The following is a 17,872-nucleotide window of genomic DNA, read 5'->3' as shown; positions in this document are numbered from 1 at the left end:
TATATGTGTACACACACACAAACACACACACACACACATATATGTGTGCCATATATATATATATATATATATATATGGATGGATGTGTGTGTGTGACGGTGTGTGTGCGCTCTGCTGTTCCTCTCCAATGACTGAATATCGCTGAGGCAAAGTTGTAAGTACTTTTACAAAAACAGAGTACCTGACTTTTTTTGTTTGCTTTTGTTGCTATGCATATAGTCCACCTACACACGTGTAAATATATATGCATATATAATAGTTCATTTAGTTTTTTTTCCACACACAGCACACGTTATGCATAGTTCCCTCCCACTGGCCCTCCCTCACTGTACTAACCTGCCCCCCCCCCTCCCGCATCAATACCCACCAATCATTTTAAAACACATGTCAACCATCCACTGCTAAACCAAAAACAAAAAAAGACAGACAAACTTAAAAAAATGCTTCTCTTCTCTACGATCAGAGGGACAGGGAGGGTGACTGGAGCTTGTGACCAAGAGAGAGAAAAAGAGAAATAGAGAGAAAGAGAGAGATAGAGCATGTGAGTGGCCCGTGGTGTGGGCGGGGTTGGGGCGAGGCCTATCATGTGGCCCAGCCCTCCGACAGGCGAACGCGTTTGATGGACGGGCTGTCGCGTTCGTCCAGGCCGGGGCGGGTGAGTCCCAGCGGGGAGTGAAAGTCGGGACGGTGTTCGTCGCGATCACTCCCGTCGTGCGAGCTTCCGCAGCTGCTGAGACTGTCGGCCGGGGATCGACCCGAGTGCTGGGCGTGAGAGGGGGGCGGGGCCACAGCGGGGTAGCCCCCGGGGGTGGCGCTGCTGGAGCGATCTCTAGGAGGAGAAACAGGTTCGGACTTGATGTGGAGGCTCTGAGCAGAGGGCAGGGAGAGATTTGAACTCTGACATAAGTGAGAGCTAGTGCAATTTCTGTAGGAAGGAAAGAAAACGGGGTGTTACGGAGTGAAAGAAACATGACCGCACAAAGGCAGGCCTGCAGACACACACACACACACAAACACACACACACACACACACGCACACACATGCACACACATACAAACATGTTCACAGGGGTGCACTGCGCACACTGTTGAAGTCTGTTTGTTTACTAAAAATTAATCCATTTCCAAACACGATGCTAACTGGCTTTAAAATGTAAAGTAAAATGATATATTTTGTGTTTTATGTATGCATTCATGTTGGTAATTGAACCTACAGCATCCCCTAAATAAAGTGGATATGAGAAGCAGACAGAGTGCATATGGAGTGGACTAAATACACTAAACTCCATACATGTATGTAAAAACACATTATATAAGAACATTCAGTTTAAAATGGAACTGTGAACACATAATATTTTGATCATTAGCCAGTCACGATCTATAGGCAAAAGTCAAATTCTGACACAGTAAGTGTCTAGTTGTGTGCACTTGAGTGTCTGTGTGTGTGTGTGTGTGTGCGCTAGTGTGTGAACTCACCCTAGCTGTCCAAGAGAGGAATGCTGCATGTTTTGCAGGTGTTGTTGCTGCCAGCCACCAAGATGGAGGGAGTTGCCACTGTTAAAACCAGATACGGATGACAGGTCTGCGCTACTCAGGGAATATTCTAGAAAAAAAGGAACAATTCAGTCATTCACCTAACCTAGATGCCTGAATGATCGGTTACTATTCTGTTAAAGTCTCAATAGCACTACCTGCTGGTAAGGTGCTATCATTACCTTCATATCTCATTGAGAGCATAAAACTGTAAAATGTTTTCAAGTTATTCTACATCTCTGCATGAGGATAAATCATCTGAGAGTTCACCATAAATAAGATTAAGCAGTCACTTATGAGTGCATTGCACATGACTTGAATGTATCTACATTTGAGGAAACGGGGTTTGTTAATCTGATAAACTGGGACCATAGAAAGTGGATGTGTGTTTCTGTCTGAGAGAGTCAGTGTGAGAGTGTGAGAGTGTGAAAGAAAATGAATGAGTGAATAAGTTGAGTGAGCTGGTTAACTGACTCCAGAGACCAGGAGACAGACTACAGTAGGTGGAGATGTGTTTGTGTATGAGTTAGTTTGGAAAGAGTCTCTTTAAGACTTGCTTTTCTTACCGGTACCATAGGAGGTTGAGATGGCAGAGGGGTAGCCACCCATGCCCTGACCAGGTAAAGTGGGCGTTGCCACGGAAACCACAGGGGTGGCCAGTGATTGGGCAGACTGAGAGTTGTTTATTCTCTGATTCTGTGACAAAAGGGAGAGAGAGGGAGAGAGACAGAGAGAGAGAGAGAGAGAGAGAGAGAGAGAGAGAGAGAGAGAGAGAACACACCATGAATATCGGCAGAAGTAATGAAAGACATGAACAATTGAGGTATAAAGAGTACGGACACAGTTCCCATTTGGCAGAAGATTAATCACTTGACATGCAGCACTGCTGAACTCTTCCAACCCTATCATTTACAATGCCTCTGAGAGCGCTTAGTCGCTATAGTAACCCCTACGGTCTCCAAGGCAACAGGAATCAGCAGAAAGGGGGGGTGAGGGTTTAGTTTTTGTTCACTGCGGATAGCAGGTATGATGAGTGACTGATGAAGAAAAAAGTTTCTTGTGTTTTTTTGTGCTCTCTCTCGTTTTCTAAGCTGAGAACAGAGTGATGCACAGCCAGGAAGGAAATGGAGAGGTCAAATTCGTTTGGCAACTTTGAGATTAAGCTGTACTGACACAAACATGCCACTAGGTGTCACACTAGAGCCTTGTTAGTACTTCAGTCAAAGGCAAAGCTGGACAGCCCTGCTTTTTGCTGTAAGCGCTTTTCCTTAAGCGAAAGAAACTAAAACCACGGGAAAGAGAATATGATTCTATATCAGCCTGGAGGAGCAGAGTATAACCACTCCACAGAGAAAACAAATCATAAATATGTTTAAAATTTGTAGTCAAAGAAGACTGACCACTTTTATGATGCTTGTAGGAGAATGACTGCTGGAGGATGATGGATTGCCTCTATGTATATTAGTCTATGGCACTAATTTGAGTGACAGTCCCACTTACCAATAGCAGGTCAACATCCTCAGACTGATGGCAAAAAGTGGGAGGGTGATAAATTGAGAATTAGTGTCACGGGCTGAGAGCACAGGTGAACTGAGGCTAAGAATGGATCTGTTCTAAAGGTCATGCTACAGGAGAACTGGTGCCAACATGACCAATAGGAAATCATATAAAAGCATCTACTGAACATGGGCCTACGGCAATATGAAAACACTACAAATATGAGAAAAAAAAGCAATGAGCATGAACAAAAGGGGGCTGAGAGAGAGAGAGAAGAAGGAGAGAGAGAGAGAGAGAGAGAGAGACAGAGAGAGAGAGAGAGATGCAGGACCAAAGACTGTTTGTCTTTGTGTGGTTAACTGTGAGTTTGTGTGGGTGCATATCCGCGTTTATGAACACGTGTCTGTGTGAGAATATATATGTGTTTGTGAGAGTGTGTGTGTGTGGGTGTGTGTGTATGTGTATGTGTGTATACTCACTACAGAGGGCATGTTGTTCTTGGCATTCGGGGGGATAAGCACACGGAGGTCTGGTTTGCGACTGTTCATACCCAGACCCATGGGTGGAGGAGACTTCGCCTGCATGCTCTTATTCATCCCCGCGGAGGAGCCCAGCAAGCCGGGCGAGTTACGGTGGTTCCCATAGCCATTCCCTACAGAGAGAGAGAGAGAGAGAGAGAGACTGTGTTACAGTGTCTCCCACAAACATACACATACACATACACATACACAGAAAAGATTCCACCAAACACACTGGATTTCCCCAATCTAGCATCTTCTAAACAAATGCCACTGAACACATTACTTCACTGCAATGCTTCGTTTAAACCATGTCAGAGAAAACGAACGTCTTCCATATCCGCTCTGCAACACCGCGCCGATCTCACTTGGGCCTCAAAATGGGATTTTAATGTTGTGGTAACAGTTCAGCCAGAATGTGCTATTTCTCTTCACCATAGCAACATCATCTTGTTCAGTCATTCACCAAACCGCTCATGTGATCTCTCACCGAACGTGTTCACTCTGGGCCAAACCACATCATTCAGTCCGACTTTCACCATAAACACCCTGTTTTACCCAATCATCTCCAGAATGTTAAACCAGATGCCGCAGACCTAACACCTCTGGCCTGATGGAGAACAGGGACCCTCACTGAAACAGGCTATGAAGCAACTTGTGCCTCTCAAAAACTAGCAAGCAAGTCTGTGAACTGTTTATATTATATCACTGTTTATATTACATTATATAAATGTCTTTGTAGCTTCCTGTCAGTCATGTTTTATTTGGTTTTGATTATTGGCTGCTGTTGTCAATCAGCTTTAAGTTGTTGAAATAAGCTAGGCATCGTTAATGAAGGTCTAACTGTGTGTGTGTAAGAGTGTGTGTGTGTGTGTGTGTGTGTGTATGTTTTGTGAGCGCAAGCGCGAGCGATAGCGACTGGCACAGAGTAATGTGTGTTTAGTCACTGAGAGGGCCAAGGTTAACAGAATGACAGTACTGCTGCTTACAGCAGAGGCATCTGCTCACACACACACACACATACACACATACACAGAGCCAGCAAAACACACACTCAAACACACACACACACACACACTGGCCCCCATCACTATCTTTGCGGCCTATAGAGGAGTCGAGTGATGAGCAGAGGAAGAAAGAATGAAAGAAGGAGAGGTGTCAGTGGTGGTGGTGAGGGATGGGGGGGGTCTCTTGTTCCTCTTGTGGTATTGCAGTGGAGAGGCAGGTGTTTGGTGAATAGAAAATAGAAAAGGAGAGCGTTTTAACCCTTCATCTTCATGTGTGAAAGTATATGGAATGTGCGTAACACAGTGTGTGAACCGAATGCGTGTATATCTACTAATTAAACACCTGACTTTTAAAACACCCTCTCAACTGACTGTCTTTCACTGAAAGTGAATATATGGCCTAAAACATAGATATAAAGAAAGACAGATAGATAGATAGATAGATAGATAGATAGATAGATAGATAGATAGATAGATAGATAGATAGATAGATAGATAGATAGATAAGTTTAATCAGGGAAAATGTATAAACTTAAAAAAAAACAGAAAAAACATATCTGCCCTTTATTTGTAACTGTACTTTTTCAAAAGAGGATATTGAGGGTTTTTGTGTTTTTTTTTGGAAAAAAAAAAGGAAAAAAAAAAAAAAACATCCCACAGTTTCAGTCCAAGTGTACCCATCGTGTGGACTGGAAGATTGCCACGGCCGTGCATCCAGTGGAGAGACAGTTGTGATAACTAACTCACTGCAGGGGTCTTAAGGATTGGCGAACGGGCTCCGTCATTTAGCAATCAAGCCTAAACACATGTGTGTGTCTGCCTCTTTTCACAACAAAGAACTGCACCATCCGCACACAAACCAAATCCACATCCATTACAGTTCTCCGTCAGACTTCATCATCTGCACCTCGAGAGCGGTATGGTACAGAGAGAACTAACATGAAAGAAGGACAAAAAGAAGAAGTATAGAGTCTTTGTTTCTTTCTGAATTCTACTTTTTTTTCCAGAAGGGTAAAATGCAGGGAGCCATACAGCCCTTTGCCACTTGAAAGAAGGACAGGAATTATACGTTTGACATAAATAAATTTCCTAATCATACACTCGGGGGGGGAAAATGAGTCGCAGATGTCCCCCTCAGCAATTACCCATGGTGATCTTTCTTTAATTTGAAGGCAATGGTTTTGTTGTTTTTAAAATGAAAAGTCTTGAAAAGCACAATTTGTACCACTGGAGGAAAATCGGGAGCGGGAGAAAGCAAGTTGGAAAGAGAGAAAGGAGCGACTGTGATTGTGACAAATAACATGTTAAGTGTGCGCACGCGCGTGTGTGTGGTGTGTGTGTGTGTGTGTGTGTGTGTACGTGTGCCTGTGTGTATGTGTGTCATTTGCATTGGAGCACATCCGGCTGGTACTTCATACTTCAGTAATGTAGTGGACTGCTTGCAGCTGGCTGGTTCTCTCTCTCTCTCTCTCTCTCTCTCTCAGAGACAGAGTACTAGAGTGTTGTTCAGAAAAGGAGCACAGAGAGACGGAGAAATGGAATAACGACCTCCCTTTCCTCTCCAGAAATACATCTGCTCATTTAAACCATCTTAGGGAACGGAAAAAAAAACAAAAAACTTCCACATACTTCACAATTTCACATATTCACAAATACTCATGGTTACAGCTATGATATTATCAGAAAGCTAGTCTGACCAAATAAAATTTGCGGGGGAAAGGACTGACATAAAAATTTGTTGCGGATATGTAAAACAACATGAAGAAGAATTATTCCTTCTCTGACAACAAAAAGAGAGAGAGAGAGAGAGAGAGAGAGAGACAAAGACAGAGAGAGAGGGAGGGAGAGAGAGAGGGGAGAGAGAGAGAGAGAGAGAGACTGAGAGAGAGAGGGGGAGAGACGAGCCTTTGGTTTGACAGAAGCATATTCCCACTGCAGTAGTCATGGCAACATCTTGTGTTTTAACATTTGAAGCTTAAACACAGATGTATTTGTCTAACGTATCAGTAGTTTTAGAAAACCTCAGTGATACTCCAACTATAGTCATGTCTCCTTACAGATGCCATTCCCCACCTCATACAACAATATTCATTAAGTTTACAAGCAAGGTTCAGCTGATGATTATAAAGATCTGAAATAGAGAACAGACATAGACTAAAATATTGGATATGTACTGGGTGGACGCTAGACTCATGCTTCTTGCTATTATACGGACGGCGAGGATAGCTAATCAATAAGTGAACTCCATTATTAAACTCAAATTTGAACCAAAAAAACTTGTTTCATTTGGAACAAAGAAACACGCTGGTCAACTGTTGTTTAGCCTCCAGAATCTCTTTCTTTCTTTCTCTTCGTCTCTCTCTCTCTCTCTCTCTCTCCAATCTGAGGCCTGAGGCAGGGCTGTCTCCACTCACAATGGGGAAGTGCTAAAATAAAAGCGTCTCTAATGCGCTTGGGTCCTCTCAACTAAACATGTGTGTGTGTGTGTGTGTGCATGTGAGCGTATATGTGTATGTGTGTGTCCGTGTGTATGTGTGTGTGTGTGTGTCCTGATGTGTACAGTTGATAAAGGCCAGGCTATTTCTGAGCTCTGCTTTGACTCTAACTGTAAACAAGTTTGACCACGGTGTCCGGTTGCTCTCGTTCGACCGGTGTGGTTCATTACACCTGAACGCACCCTGGATCTTACTGTGGTTTAACTGGTGCTTTTCTCTCCATCCCTCTCTCTCTCTCTCGGGGTATGTTCAGGGGTCTCTCGGGTCTGAAAATGATGACCTGCGGCCGACTAAACGAGACAGTAACCTATAACCAATCACCAATTGTTATCCTATTCACTGGTCACGCTTACCAGAGAACTGCTGTTGTAAAACCAGGGAATTGTTAGTGAGCTTGGAAACAGCAAGTCATAACTAAAAAAAATTGCTTCTTCAAGTTATCAACTCTCTGAAATCTCTGGGGGTCTAAACAAGGTTGATCCAGCTGGGAAAAAGGGCGTGTGCATACACACCCACGCTCACTCACACACACATACACACACACACACACACACATATACACACACATTCCCATGCAGTGACAACTGTGTTGGGTATCAACATCAGAGACCAATGTGTCATGCATCAAGCATGCTGTGTACAATATCTGAGGTTGTCTGAGAATGCAGACACATTGGATACACAAATAACTGAGTGCATGCGACAGTGGATCACTGACTCATATCTCTGTCTCTCTGAGACTAAGACGAAGGGAGATGCTTCTCCGTTATAAGCCCAAATGTCAAACCATCACAAATCAACCAATACAATCTTTACAGTTCCTTTTACCCATGCTGTCAAGATTATAGGATGAAACACTGGCATGTCTATGTGTGTGTGTGTGTGTGTGTGTGTGTGTGTGTGTGTGTATATATATGTATGACAGAAAAGTAAAAGAGAAATAATATCTTGTTCCAGTTTAACTAGAAAGGGTTTATAATGTAACTATAACTCATGACAGAATTACAAACAACTTCTGTAAAGCTGCAAGAAGCCACTCATTAAGTGCAAAAAGTGAATATCCATTTCTCTTTCTTTTCTCTCTCTCTCTCTCTTTCTCTCTCTCCCTCTCTGCAGTCTGCAGGGTCATTTATACGGATGAGAGCAGAAAGGAGTCTCTTTGAGAAGCACATGACTTTCCTCTCTTCTTGTTTTCGGTGCAACGACGACACAGTGAGCCTCTGTTCATTGCCACAGTGACACAATGGCCCTGTTTGATGAGTGTAGACTGTAACTAACAGGCAGCGTTTGTGTGCGAGGGGGACAGTTGTGTGACCAGAGACTGGGGCACCTCACTCTCACCCCTTGGCTCTTCGCCCTCGGGCCCTTAAGGGCCAGACGAGGTGGACCAGCTGTGTTCCAGAGACGGCACATCTAGTGCAAGAGAGCTGCTATTCAACCCCGGGCATCCACACACTCAAGTACAGACACGAGCACACGCAGACACACACACACACATGCTCACACACACGTACGCACATACACACTCCAAGGCTACAACATGTCAGTACTGCACTACATATCCACATGTTGCCTCATAACTTTTTCTTTCAAGCTTTCAGCACATGTACATGATGTGCGTGCGCACACACACACACACACACACACACACAAACACACACACACACACACACACTGAGAACACAATCCCTGAAAACTATTTATAGGACATTAAAATACTAACAACACATTTTTATCAGCGTACACATATGATACCAGTTAGGATTGAAAGTAGCGCGAGACAGAGCTGAATCAAAAAGCTATGTGTTTGCCTGGGAGGTAAAACAAATAAACATGTAGCATGTAGGAGTCAAACACACAGGCAAACACAATAGCACCAGTCCATTTACCACATTACAAATACACACCACTACTAACAGAGCTGTTAAAGACTCCTGTGGTACAATATTACACACATATACATTACACTCACACATTACATTATATCACATACACATTACTTTACAGCCATTCCCAACGCAAACACAATGTAAAAAGCACTTGAATTACAGCTATTACATTGTAATTACTACATTAGCCTGAAGTGTGGAGGAATGGAGGCCTTTTTACTGAAGTAAATAACATTTTACTGCACCACCTTTGCTGCATACCATGTTTAAAATCCTTAATTTTGGCATGTAACTTATACATATGCACCAGTGTGAATGCTGGTTACTAAGGGCCACATTCCTCACAGCAAACTCAAAAGTAAATTAATTATGAGTGTTTATACTGTCTAAAACTGGACAATTTTGGAACAGAACTATCACTCTGAATATGTTTTGAAGGTATGTAGCCACCACTAGAGACTTGGCTACTCGCTAATGTTATTGGTTAGCTTTCTAACTAGCTAGGTGAAGCTAGCTAACCAAAAGCAGTCAGTGATTCGTCGATAAAAGTTCTCTTTCTGCTATCTCATTAGATTATACATCTATGGTTATCAATCAGCAAAGCTAGATTCACTCTGTTTCACACCACTGCCAGAAATAGTACTCAAATAACTGTCACGTGCATTATCAATTCGATGGTTAATTAACACTAATGAAGTTGCGGTGCAGGTATCTGTCATTGAGAGTAAGTGAAAGACAATGTAAATGAGATATGATTGTGACATACTGTAGTAGGATGTTACGTCTTCCTTACCAGCTGTACCTCCACCCCCAGGTCCCAACTCAGCACCCATCAGACCACCTGAAAGAGAGAAAGGGGGGGGGGGCGTGTAGAGAGTGACTTTAGGTGAGTTTAAGAGATGGACTCCTTCATTAATGTCTACAAAGAATGTATGAATTAAAGTTAAAAATAGTTAAAAAAAAAATAAAAGTATACGAACAATGGGGGATAGGGGGAGAGAGGGGTGTAGAGAGTGACTTCAGGTGAGTTTAAGAGATGTACCCCTTCATTAATGCTTACAAAAAATGTATGAATTAAAGTTAAAAATAGTTTCAAATAGTATAGGAAGAAATGAATATGAAAGTATATGAAGCAATGAGCTAGAAACAAAGTGATGGGGAGGAAGTAAATTAAAACAAAACAAAACGAAAAGAGTGACAGAAATGTGTGTGTGTGTGTGTGTGTGTGTGAGTGTGTGTGTGTGTGACTAAGAGAGGGAGAAGGAGAACAAGTTGCTACCCATTTCCACTGAACCGTGTGTTCTAGGAAGCCTTGTGGTGAGTGAAGGCGTCCAAAAAAAATGACACATTTTTATTTTTAAGCCTGCAGAGGAGCCTCTGTGGTCGACTGGAGCAAGCAGGGGCCAAAGCTCATATTCACAGAGTACTAATCGACTTCAAGCATTATAGCACCAGGAGAACAAGGGACTCATTCAACGACTGTAAAATATGCATCAATTTGTGCCTAAATTGTGCGTACGCTCAAATCCACGCAAACATTCTGATTTATGAAGTTTCAAAGCGACATGGAAATATGCTTACCTACAAAGTTCACATCATGCATGCGTGTGCCTTTGTGGCGGAAAAAAAAATGCTGCAGTGTCCGTTTGACTTAAAATAACAGGGATAATACGTGTAATTACACAGCCGGTTTGTTTCAATAAACCGACAAATGATCATCGTTACAGGAAACGATAAATAGCGAACACGTCACTACATTAGTCCTTATTAGATTTTCTGCAGTCTATAGAGGTCTTTTCTCAACTGTCATTATCGGATATTTATTTTCATTTCAAATAAACACAGAGACTTCCTTTAATTAAATGATAAAATGACACTGGAGAAAAGGCAGTATCCTAACAGAGAGATAAACTGGATTATACGTTGTTGCAGGTGTTCAATTATATCTTTAGTATGGGCAAAAATGATAATTACATATGTCTCTCTGTAAGTCTCCAATATATTTTGCCCAATATATTCTGCTATTTATTGTTAAAACATGTCTCGCTTCTTGTAAGGTAGCTCATTGTTGCTTTTAGTCATTTGGTATTGTTTCCAGTCACTGTAATAAAGGTGTAGGTGTACGTTATCCCAGTTTGATGAATAATAATTCTTTCACACGCACACAGGAACTTGGTTTAGATCATAAGATCAAATTTAGACTTTGATATAAAAAAGTTTCACGAAAGTAGCCACAGATCTTGATAAGAGACAGAGAGGCACAGAGAAAGAGAGACAGAGACAGAGAGAGGGGGAAGTTCCTCACTAACAACGGGCACAGTACTGAATTTATTTAAATTTGTCTACTGTAGCTGATTAACGATGGCTGATTTCCATAGAGCTTAAAGCATGTTAACAGAGTAGGATTTGCTTTGCTGTAACCGGGCAATGATTACCAAATGGCAAATCTATTTGCGAGGTCAAAAGTTCAGCACTACTATGGCCAGTTCTTGACTGCATGCATGTCTATATGTGTGTGTATAAATATATATATATAGATATAGATATAGATACAGATATAGATATAGATATAGATATAAATATAGATATATGTGTGGGTGTGTGTATTTCTGTGTGTGTGTGTGTGTGTGTGTGTGTGTGTGTGTGTGCGTGCCTCTCGTACCTGTGTTACCTGTGCTGGGAGGTCTGTGTGTGACTCCAGGTGACATGCTGTTTCTCTGCAGGGTATGGTGAGCCAATGGCAGTAGGTTATGGTTTCCTAAAGACCCGCCCGGGTGGCCGTAGATCTGATTACTCACGGGGATGGACACGGGCATGTCATAGTTAGAGGGTGGCACAGCCTGAGTGGGAAACACAGAGAGAATATCAATAAAAGGTTACACCCTGTGACAACAAAGACCCACTGTCATCACAGGTATGTTTTGTCTGGGGGGGGGGGGGGGGGGGGGGGGCACTTTAGTTTTAGACATACACATGGAAAAAAAAGAAGCAGAGAGAAAAACAACAGGAGTAGAGCATTTGCATGACTGCTGTAAGAAAAGCAAATGTCTGTTGTCATCAGGATGTCTTACCAGTTCCTTTTTTAAAATTAATAATTTGTTTGTGTTTTACCGTCTTCCCTAATAATGAGCGATTCTTTTAGATCGCTCTTTGCTGAGTGAGGACTGATCTTCATAATGTCTTAACTGTATAGAACAATCCACGCCCAGGGAAAACACCATACTTAATGAAAACAAAACGAAACGAAAAAGTACATCCATCCCTGAAATCCAGTTCAAAAAGTGAACACAAAAATAATGTCCTACTTTGTCAGAATACTCAAAATAATCTGGTACATATTCATATATTCTCGTATCAAATGCAGACAATCTAGAAAACTAGATCATCTCTGAAAAAAAAAAAAAAATTAAAATAAATAAAAACAGAAATGAAAAAAGCAGTCTTACTCTACCAGCCCTCCTCAAAATTCTCTTTAAATTTCAGAGACAACTCTCCCACAATGTCTCTTTTGCCTGATAATAGATATGACAATAGATATATAATACAGCAACGCCATGTGTCATGTTAGCATTCAGCCTAGCAATTCTCTCTCTCTGTATCCTCAGAGAAATGTAAGGCTTATTTGTGTGGGAACTCTGTGAGTTTCAGCTTGTGACATTGCTAAGTTATAGCAATTATCATCACTGGGCAGACATGGAACGATCGCCTGCGCTAATGGAGCTAACACACCATTCAGAGGTAATATATGGAATGAAATCTTTGTCATTAAGCAATAACTTTATCCTCTGGTAGTCACTGAGTCCCAACCCTCCATATTAGCTTAGTCAGCGCCATATAGCCCTTTAGCCAAGTAGCGTTCTGCCCACTCTTTTACTGTTAACACGCAGTAGCAGCAACAGTTATGACAGAGACGGGTAGAATGAAATGAGCAAAGAAAGTTTTTGATTCCTCTGGTACACTGTGCTATTCAAAAAAGACTGGTTTGACCTTGAGCAGAAGTCCTTCATCCTCCATGTTGTGTTTTGTAAGGAGGGAGAGAGAGAGAGAGAGAAAGAGAGAGAGAGAGAGAGAGAGAGAGAAAGAGAGAGAGAGAGAGAGAGAGAGAGAGAGAAAACAAGAAGAAAAAGCCCCTGTTTGTTGCCATGTGTCCTCAGGGCTTTAAAGTGCTTGTCTGTGTGAAAGTCTACAGGCATAAATCTCAAAGGACCCCCCTCTCTCTAAAGTCTCTCTCTTTCTCCACTCATAGCAATCAGTAGTCCTGCAAAAAGGCAGATATCTTCGCTACATTTACCTTTAACTACATGGTTCACTCTGTTCTTCTTCCATCTTTCTTCCATCAGTTCTACATTAAATCATATCTAAACCAGTGCAGGTTTGTGGTGTACTAATCTTGTGAATGGCTAAAAGACATTTTGATCATTGACATTCTATTCTATTGTGTTCTATTCTATTTTATTGTATTCTACTCTATTCTATTTTTAAATAATCCCCGTGACGTCCATTTCCAAACTCAGATTGTTTGTGTGAGTTGCTATGTGAAGGTGTGAATACACAATGGGCTCCTGTCTTAGCCTGGGTGTGTTAACCTGGGTTCTGTTCCCTGCTATAAGCTGTGAGTTTGTGTGTGTGTGTGTGATTGTGGGTGTGTGTGTGTGTTGCACAGGTCCACCCAAACCTCAGTGTTAACACCCACCATCATATTCGTGAAAGCATAACTTTTATGACACATAGAAATCACGTAAACTTGTGTGTAAGTGTAAGTGTACGTGTTTGTGTGTGTGTGTGTGTCTGTGTTTGTGTGTTATCACACTATACTTTTTTATTAGCTTTCATAACAATTGCATAAGCCTGTGGCAAATAAGCACATGCAAACTAGCTGTCAGAGGCAAACAGGTCAAACAGCGAGTCGCTGTGAGAGAGGTTAACACTTTAGATTGAGAATTACACTATGCTGGGCCTGCCAGTGGTAACACAGATACCCTTCACCACAAGTTTCTACAGAAAGATAACGTTCATGCTCTGTCAAGATTTTATTAGTGGTCTGATTCTGGTGCACACGTATCAAAGCCAGTCAGCTCCAGTCAGCAAGATGACGTGTAAGCCAAACCGCAGTCACTCAACACTCAGTACAGCCGCGATTAGTGAAAATCTGGCTCCCGTAACGAACACTTCAAACCGAATCTTAGAAGTGCGCTGATCAGGAGCGCTAGCTTAATGACACCGCTGTTAGCTTTCCTCAGATGGTCGTTAGTGTCATGCTAGCTGCGTTTTTTTTTTTTTTGTTCCATAGTCGTACTTACAGGTATCTTATGAGTCTTGATCATATGATCAAACTCTTCGTTTATCTGTTTGTATTTCTCCTCCGTGCGTGGAGTTAACGCGAGAGCAGACTCGAGGTCCGGGCATTCGCCCCCTTTGTTGTCCTTCTTGCTCAACGCCTGTCAGGCCAGGAAATGGACCACGCAAAGATGGAAAGAGAGAGAGCAAGAAAGAGAGAGAGAGAAAGAGAAGGGAATGAGAGGGGTAGTTTTGGACGGTTGTACTTACACACAGTCTCTGTCGGCTGATCATCAGGTCAATATCTTCATTGATTTTGCGGTATTTGTCCTCGGATTCGGGACTGTGACCCACCGAATCGTCAGCGTCAGGGTCGGGGCTGTCACAGCCGTTTAGGCCTTTCTTCCTCAATGTCTGAAAACACACAGCCGTCAACACGCAGTTCATACACAACACAATGCACACAATGGTAAAGACAGCAGTGAACCAGCAGTGAATCTGTGTCACCGCAGGTGTACAGTAGCCTGGATATGAGGAATAGAACCCTGTTTGCTGAAAACTATCAAAAAAAAAAAAAAAAGGTTTTACATTGTTTGCTTTTGCAGTGGGAGCTCTACCATCCCCATATATTTTACATAGCCTACGTCAGCTGTCTTGTCATTCAGCAGGAGCCCTGGCTAGAAGGCAGGGTAAAAAACTGAGTCAGGGTGTGGGTAAGAATATAGGATGTTACAGTAACAGGCAAAGCAGCAGGGTCACAGCAAAAATCAGTAGTGTATGCTGGTCACCGAACGGTGGTTTTTTTGTTAAGGGAGCAATTTCCCTCTCAGCCACCTGAGGGCAACCCTCATGTGCGGATGACTTTCTACTTCACAGAGACGGGTAGATAGTTCTCTCTCGTTCTCTCTCTCTCTCTCTCTTTAAAATGAGAGAAATAAAGAAATGAGAGATGATTAAAAAAGGACAAAATGACACCCATTGCATGGGATTCAGATTAATATTCCCTTCCCTTTATTCATAAATAAAGCAGTGTAGGAAGTAAAAAGGGATGTTGTAATTCTGTGCAAAAGTTCATGAATGCAACATTTATCATGTTGTATATCATTCTTTATGCAGTGGAAATCAAACCCACTCCACAAAACTCCGTCTGCGTGTGTGTGTGTGCGTGTGTGTGTGTGCTTATGTGACTCTGTACCCTCGTGTCAGTCCAGTAAAAAGAAATCTGCAACTGTCTCCCAACATGACAAGTATGCAGCAGAGAGTTAGACATCTCATCAAAGCTACCTCTCCCCCTCTCTCTCCAATGACTGGCTTTAATAGAGTGAGATAAGCGCGCTAGATAAACACTAGTGCTGCTAGGACTTCTTTCAGCGCTCTCCTGTTTTCATCTGCCTGTCACAATCAAACCACAGTGATTAAATTTACCCTACCCGGGTTGAGATCTCATGGAAGGAGGAAGCTGAGACAGGTTAAACAAACGTTGTCTTCAACAACTCTTGTTTGTGTGACACACTGATACATTGCTAACCATCTAGCGTTCGCCAATGAACTTTGAGCTTTGACGTTTAAGACAACTACATTTAACGTCAGGTCCAACTTTGTCTAACAATGAAAAAAAAAACTCTAAATGGATACTAATGAAGTGATCATCTATGGATCTTGGCATCTGCCAAATGCCCTCCCCCCCGCCCCCCAAAAAATCCCCCTTGTATAGGGAGAGAGAGAGAGAAAAAATAAAACTGACCAAAATATTCCTCCGAAAGATCATGACTTTCCCTCTTCAACATGTGTGGTCTGTAGATGTCCTTACATAGCATTATATTTTTACCTCTCCAGCTTGGCACAGTATCTGGGTTAGCCACTTTGGGTTAGTGGCACTCAGGGCCGTTTTTATAGGGGAGAGCAGAGGGGAACCAAAGGGGCTGATAGGGCTTTGGGGGGGCGGGCACTGGGGGGGAAGGGGGTTCAGTGAAGTGGAAAGTGGCAGAGAGGCATTGTAAGGGGAGGGCACGGGGCTCCAAATTCAGGGCCCTGTGGGGATCCTCAGCTATGCCATTTATTCCAGACATGAACACCTGTGAGAACTCACACCTGTCATGGGTCCTCAACAACCACACGAAGGGGGGTCCAACCAAACAGCCAATCACAGACAGCATAGCCAAGACATGCCCATAGATGGCTCTCTCACATCTCTCTCTCTCTTTCTCTCTCTCTCTCTCTTTCTCTTCTCTCTCTTGCTCTCTCTCACTTGCTCACTCGCTCACTCACTAATGTGCTTGCTCTTACATATATACTTCTTAAAAATGGACAAATAAATAGATGAAAGAAATAAGGAAGGAAGGAAGGAAGGAAAGAAAGAAAGAAAGAAAGAAAGAAAGAAAGAAAGAAAGAAAGAAAGAAAAAGAGAGAAAGGTAGAAAAGCACTGCATCAGTCATTTGGAAGGAAATCATTCTGATCTCTCTCTCTTTCTCTCTCAAAAGAAAATTCTCTTCCAAAAGAGAATCTTGTTTTCTGTAAACGCTTCCAGTTTGTCCGTCTAAAAATAATGCAGACAGCAGAGCCTGTGTATCTGAACTACTGAGTGAACAGAGAGATTGTTTTAGATTGACATCTTAATAGCTTCAGTAGATGAAAGCTGCAGCCTCCTTAGTCCATAACACTATTGATGAGAAGAAATCAATCTAACCGGGTGGGACACTGGCTGGCAGGAGAGAGAGAGAGAGAGAGAGAGAGAGGGAGAGAGAGAGAGAGAGAGAGAGAGAGAGAGAGAGTGGGAGAGGGAGTGGGAGAGGGAGAGGGTGGGGGGTACTAACCCCTTTTTGAGGCTTGCTCCTAATTAAACCCTTTTCTCCAGATTGTGGCTCTGTGAGAGTATCTCTCTGGCCCAGTGGTGTGTAGTCTCAGTGTCCTACATACGTCTATATACCCACACACGGCTATACTACCGAAAAACCTGAGTGCCAACACTGCCTGCTGACCAGAGACTGCTGTCTTTGCATGCTCAGAAGCACTTACGGTTTAGTTTCCCTCTATCTAAGCACTCTTTAGCATCAGCTAATCTGTCATCAGATTTTTCTCTTTTTTTGTTTTCACACAAACACTGCCCACTCTTTCTCTCCCCCTCCATCCGCACCAGAGGCACCTGCACCAAGCTCTCTCAGCACCCAGCGAACAAGGGATCTGCTTCATTCTGTGCATCTAGTTCTTCACCAAGATGATCATCAAGGAAAAGTCCAGAAAGGGTCGTTCTGGCTCTGCCTGTTAGCCTACCTGCCTGTCTTGCCAGGGTGTGTAACCCCCCCCTTTTTTTTGTCTTTCCGATTCTAATGTCTGATAAACTCTAATCCATTACTGTCTCTTCACGAACTCCACATGTCATAAGACAGATCTTATATTTCCTCTTTCATTCGCTCACCTTCCTTTCTGAAATAAGCTAAATGTTTTAGTATTTAAATCTTAAATGTTTTAGTATAACCTTTAATGCCATAACAGCCTGCTGCCTGGCAGAGAAGGGTGAAAAAGGTCTCTTTTTGTTTTTTTTTCTTTTTGCCTTGTGACTTTTTGCCTTGGGCTTTATTCACTAGGGTCTCACTTGTCTAGTATTCTATCAAAGGGCTTTGTGACTGTTTAATTGCAAGAAGTGCAAAACAAATGA

At 42.5% G+C, this 17,872-nt stretch overlaps 1 protein-coding gene across 14 annotated transcripts in view; it reads right to left on the bottom strand.

Annotated features, from left to right (window-relative positions):
• Window positions 1–431: 431 nt before the first annotated feature.
• The window catches only part of mef2cb (myocyte enhancer factor 2cb), a 36,699-nt gene continuing 19,258 nt past the window's right edge, over window positions 432–17,872 (bottom strand). The window contains exons 3-10 of one of the 14 annotated variants that reach the window (XM_030767497.1): window positions 14,487–14,630; window positions 11,602–11,779; window positions 9,733–9,780; window positions 3,510–3,682; window positions 3,034–3,057; window positions 2,100–2,229; window positions 1,477–1,603; window positions 432–925 (exon numbers count right to left, since the gene is read on the bottom strand). In XM_030767497.1, the coding sequence (XP_030623357.1) occupies window positions 583–925; window positions 1,477–1,603; window positions 2,100–2,229; window positions 3,034–3,057; window positions 3,510–3,682; window positions 9,733–9,780; window positions 11,602–11,779; window positions 14,487–14,630 (1,167 nt within the window). In that variant the 3' untranslated portion in view covers window positions 432–582. Of the gene's footprint in view, window positions 926–1,476; window positions 1,604–2,099; window positions 2,230–3,033; window positions 3,058–3,509; window positions 3,683–9,705; window positions 9,781–11,601; window positions 11,780–14,239; window positions 14,378–14,486; window positions 14,631–17,872 lie in introns of all 14 variants that reach the window. The other 13 variants (XM_030767546.1, XM_030767480.1, XM_030767532.1 and 10 more) reach the window with 13 other exon arrangements.

The sequence above is a fragment of the Chanos chanos genome, chromosome 1, assembly GCF_902362185.1.
Source record: "Chanos chanos chromosome 1, fChaCha1.1, whole genome shotgun sequence".
Classification (NCBI taxonomy): domain Eukaryota; kingdom Metazoa; phylum Chordata; class Actinopteri; order Gonorynchiformes; family Chanidae; genus Chanos; species Chanos chanos.
The sequence above is the reverse complement of the archived record's forward strand: the minus strand, read 5'-3'. Positions and strand labels throughout refer to the sequence as shown.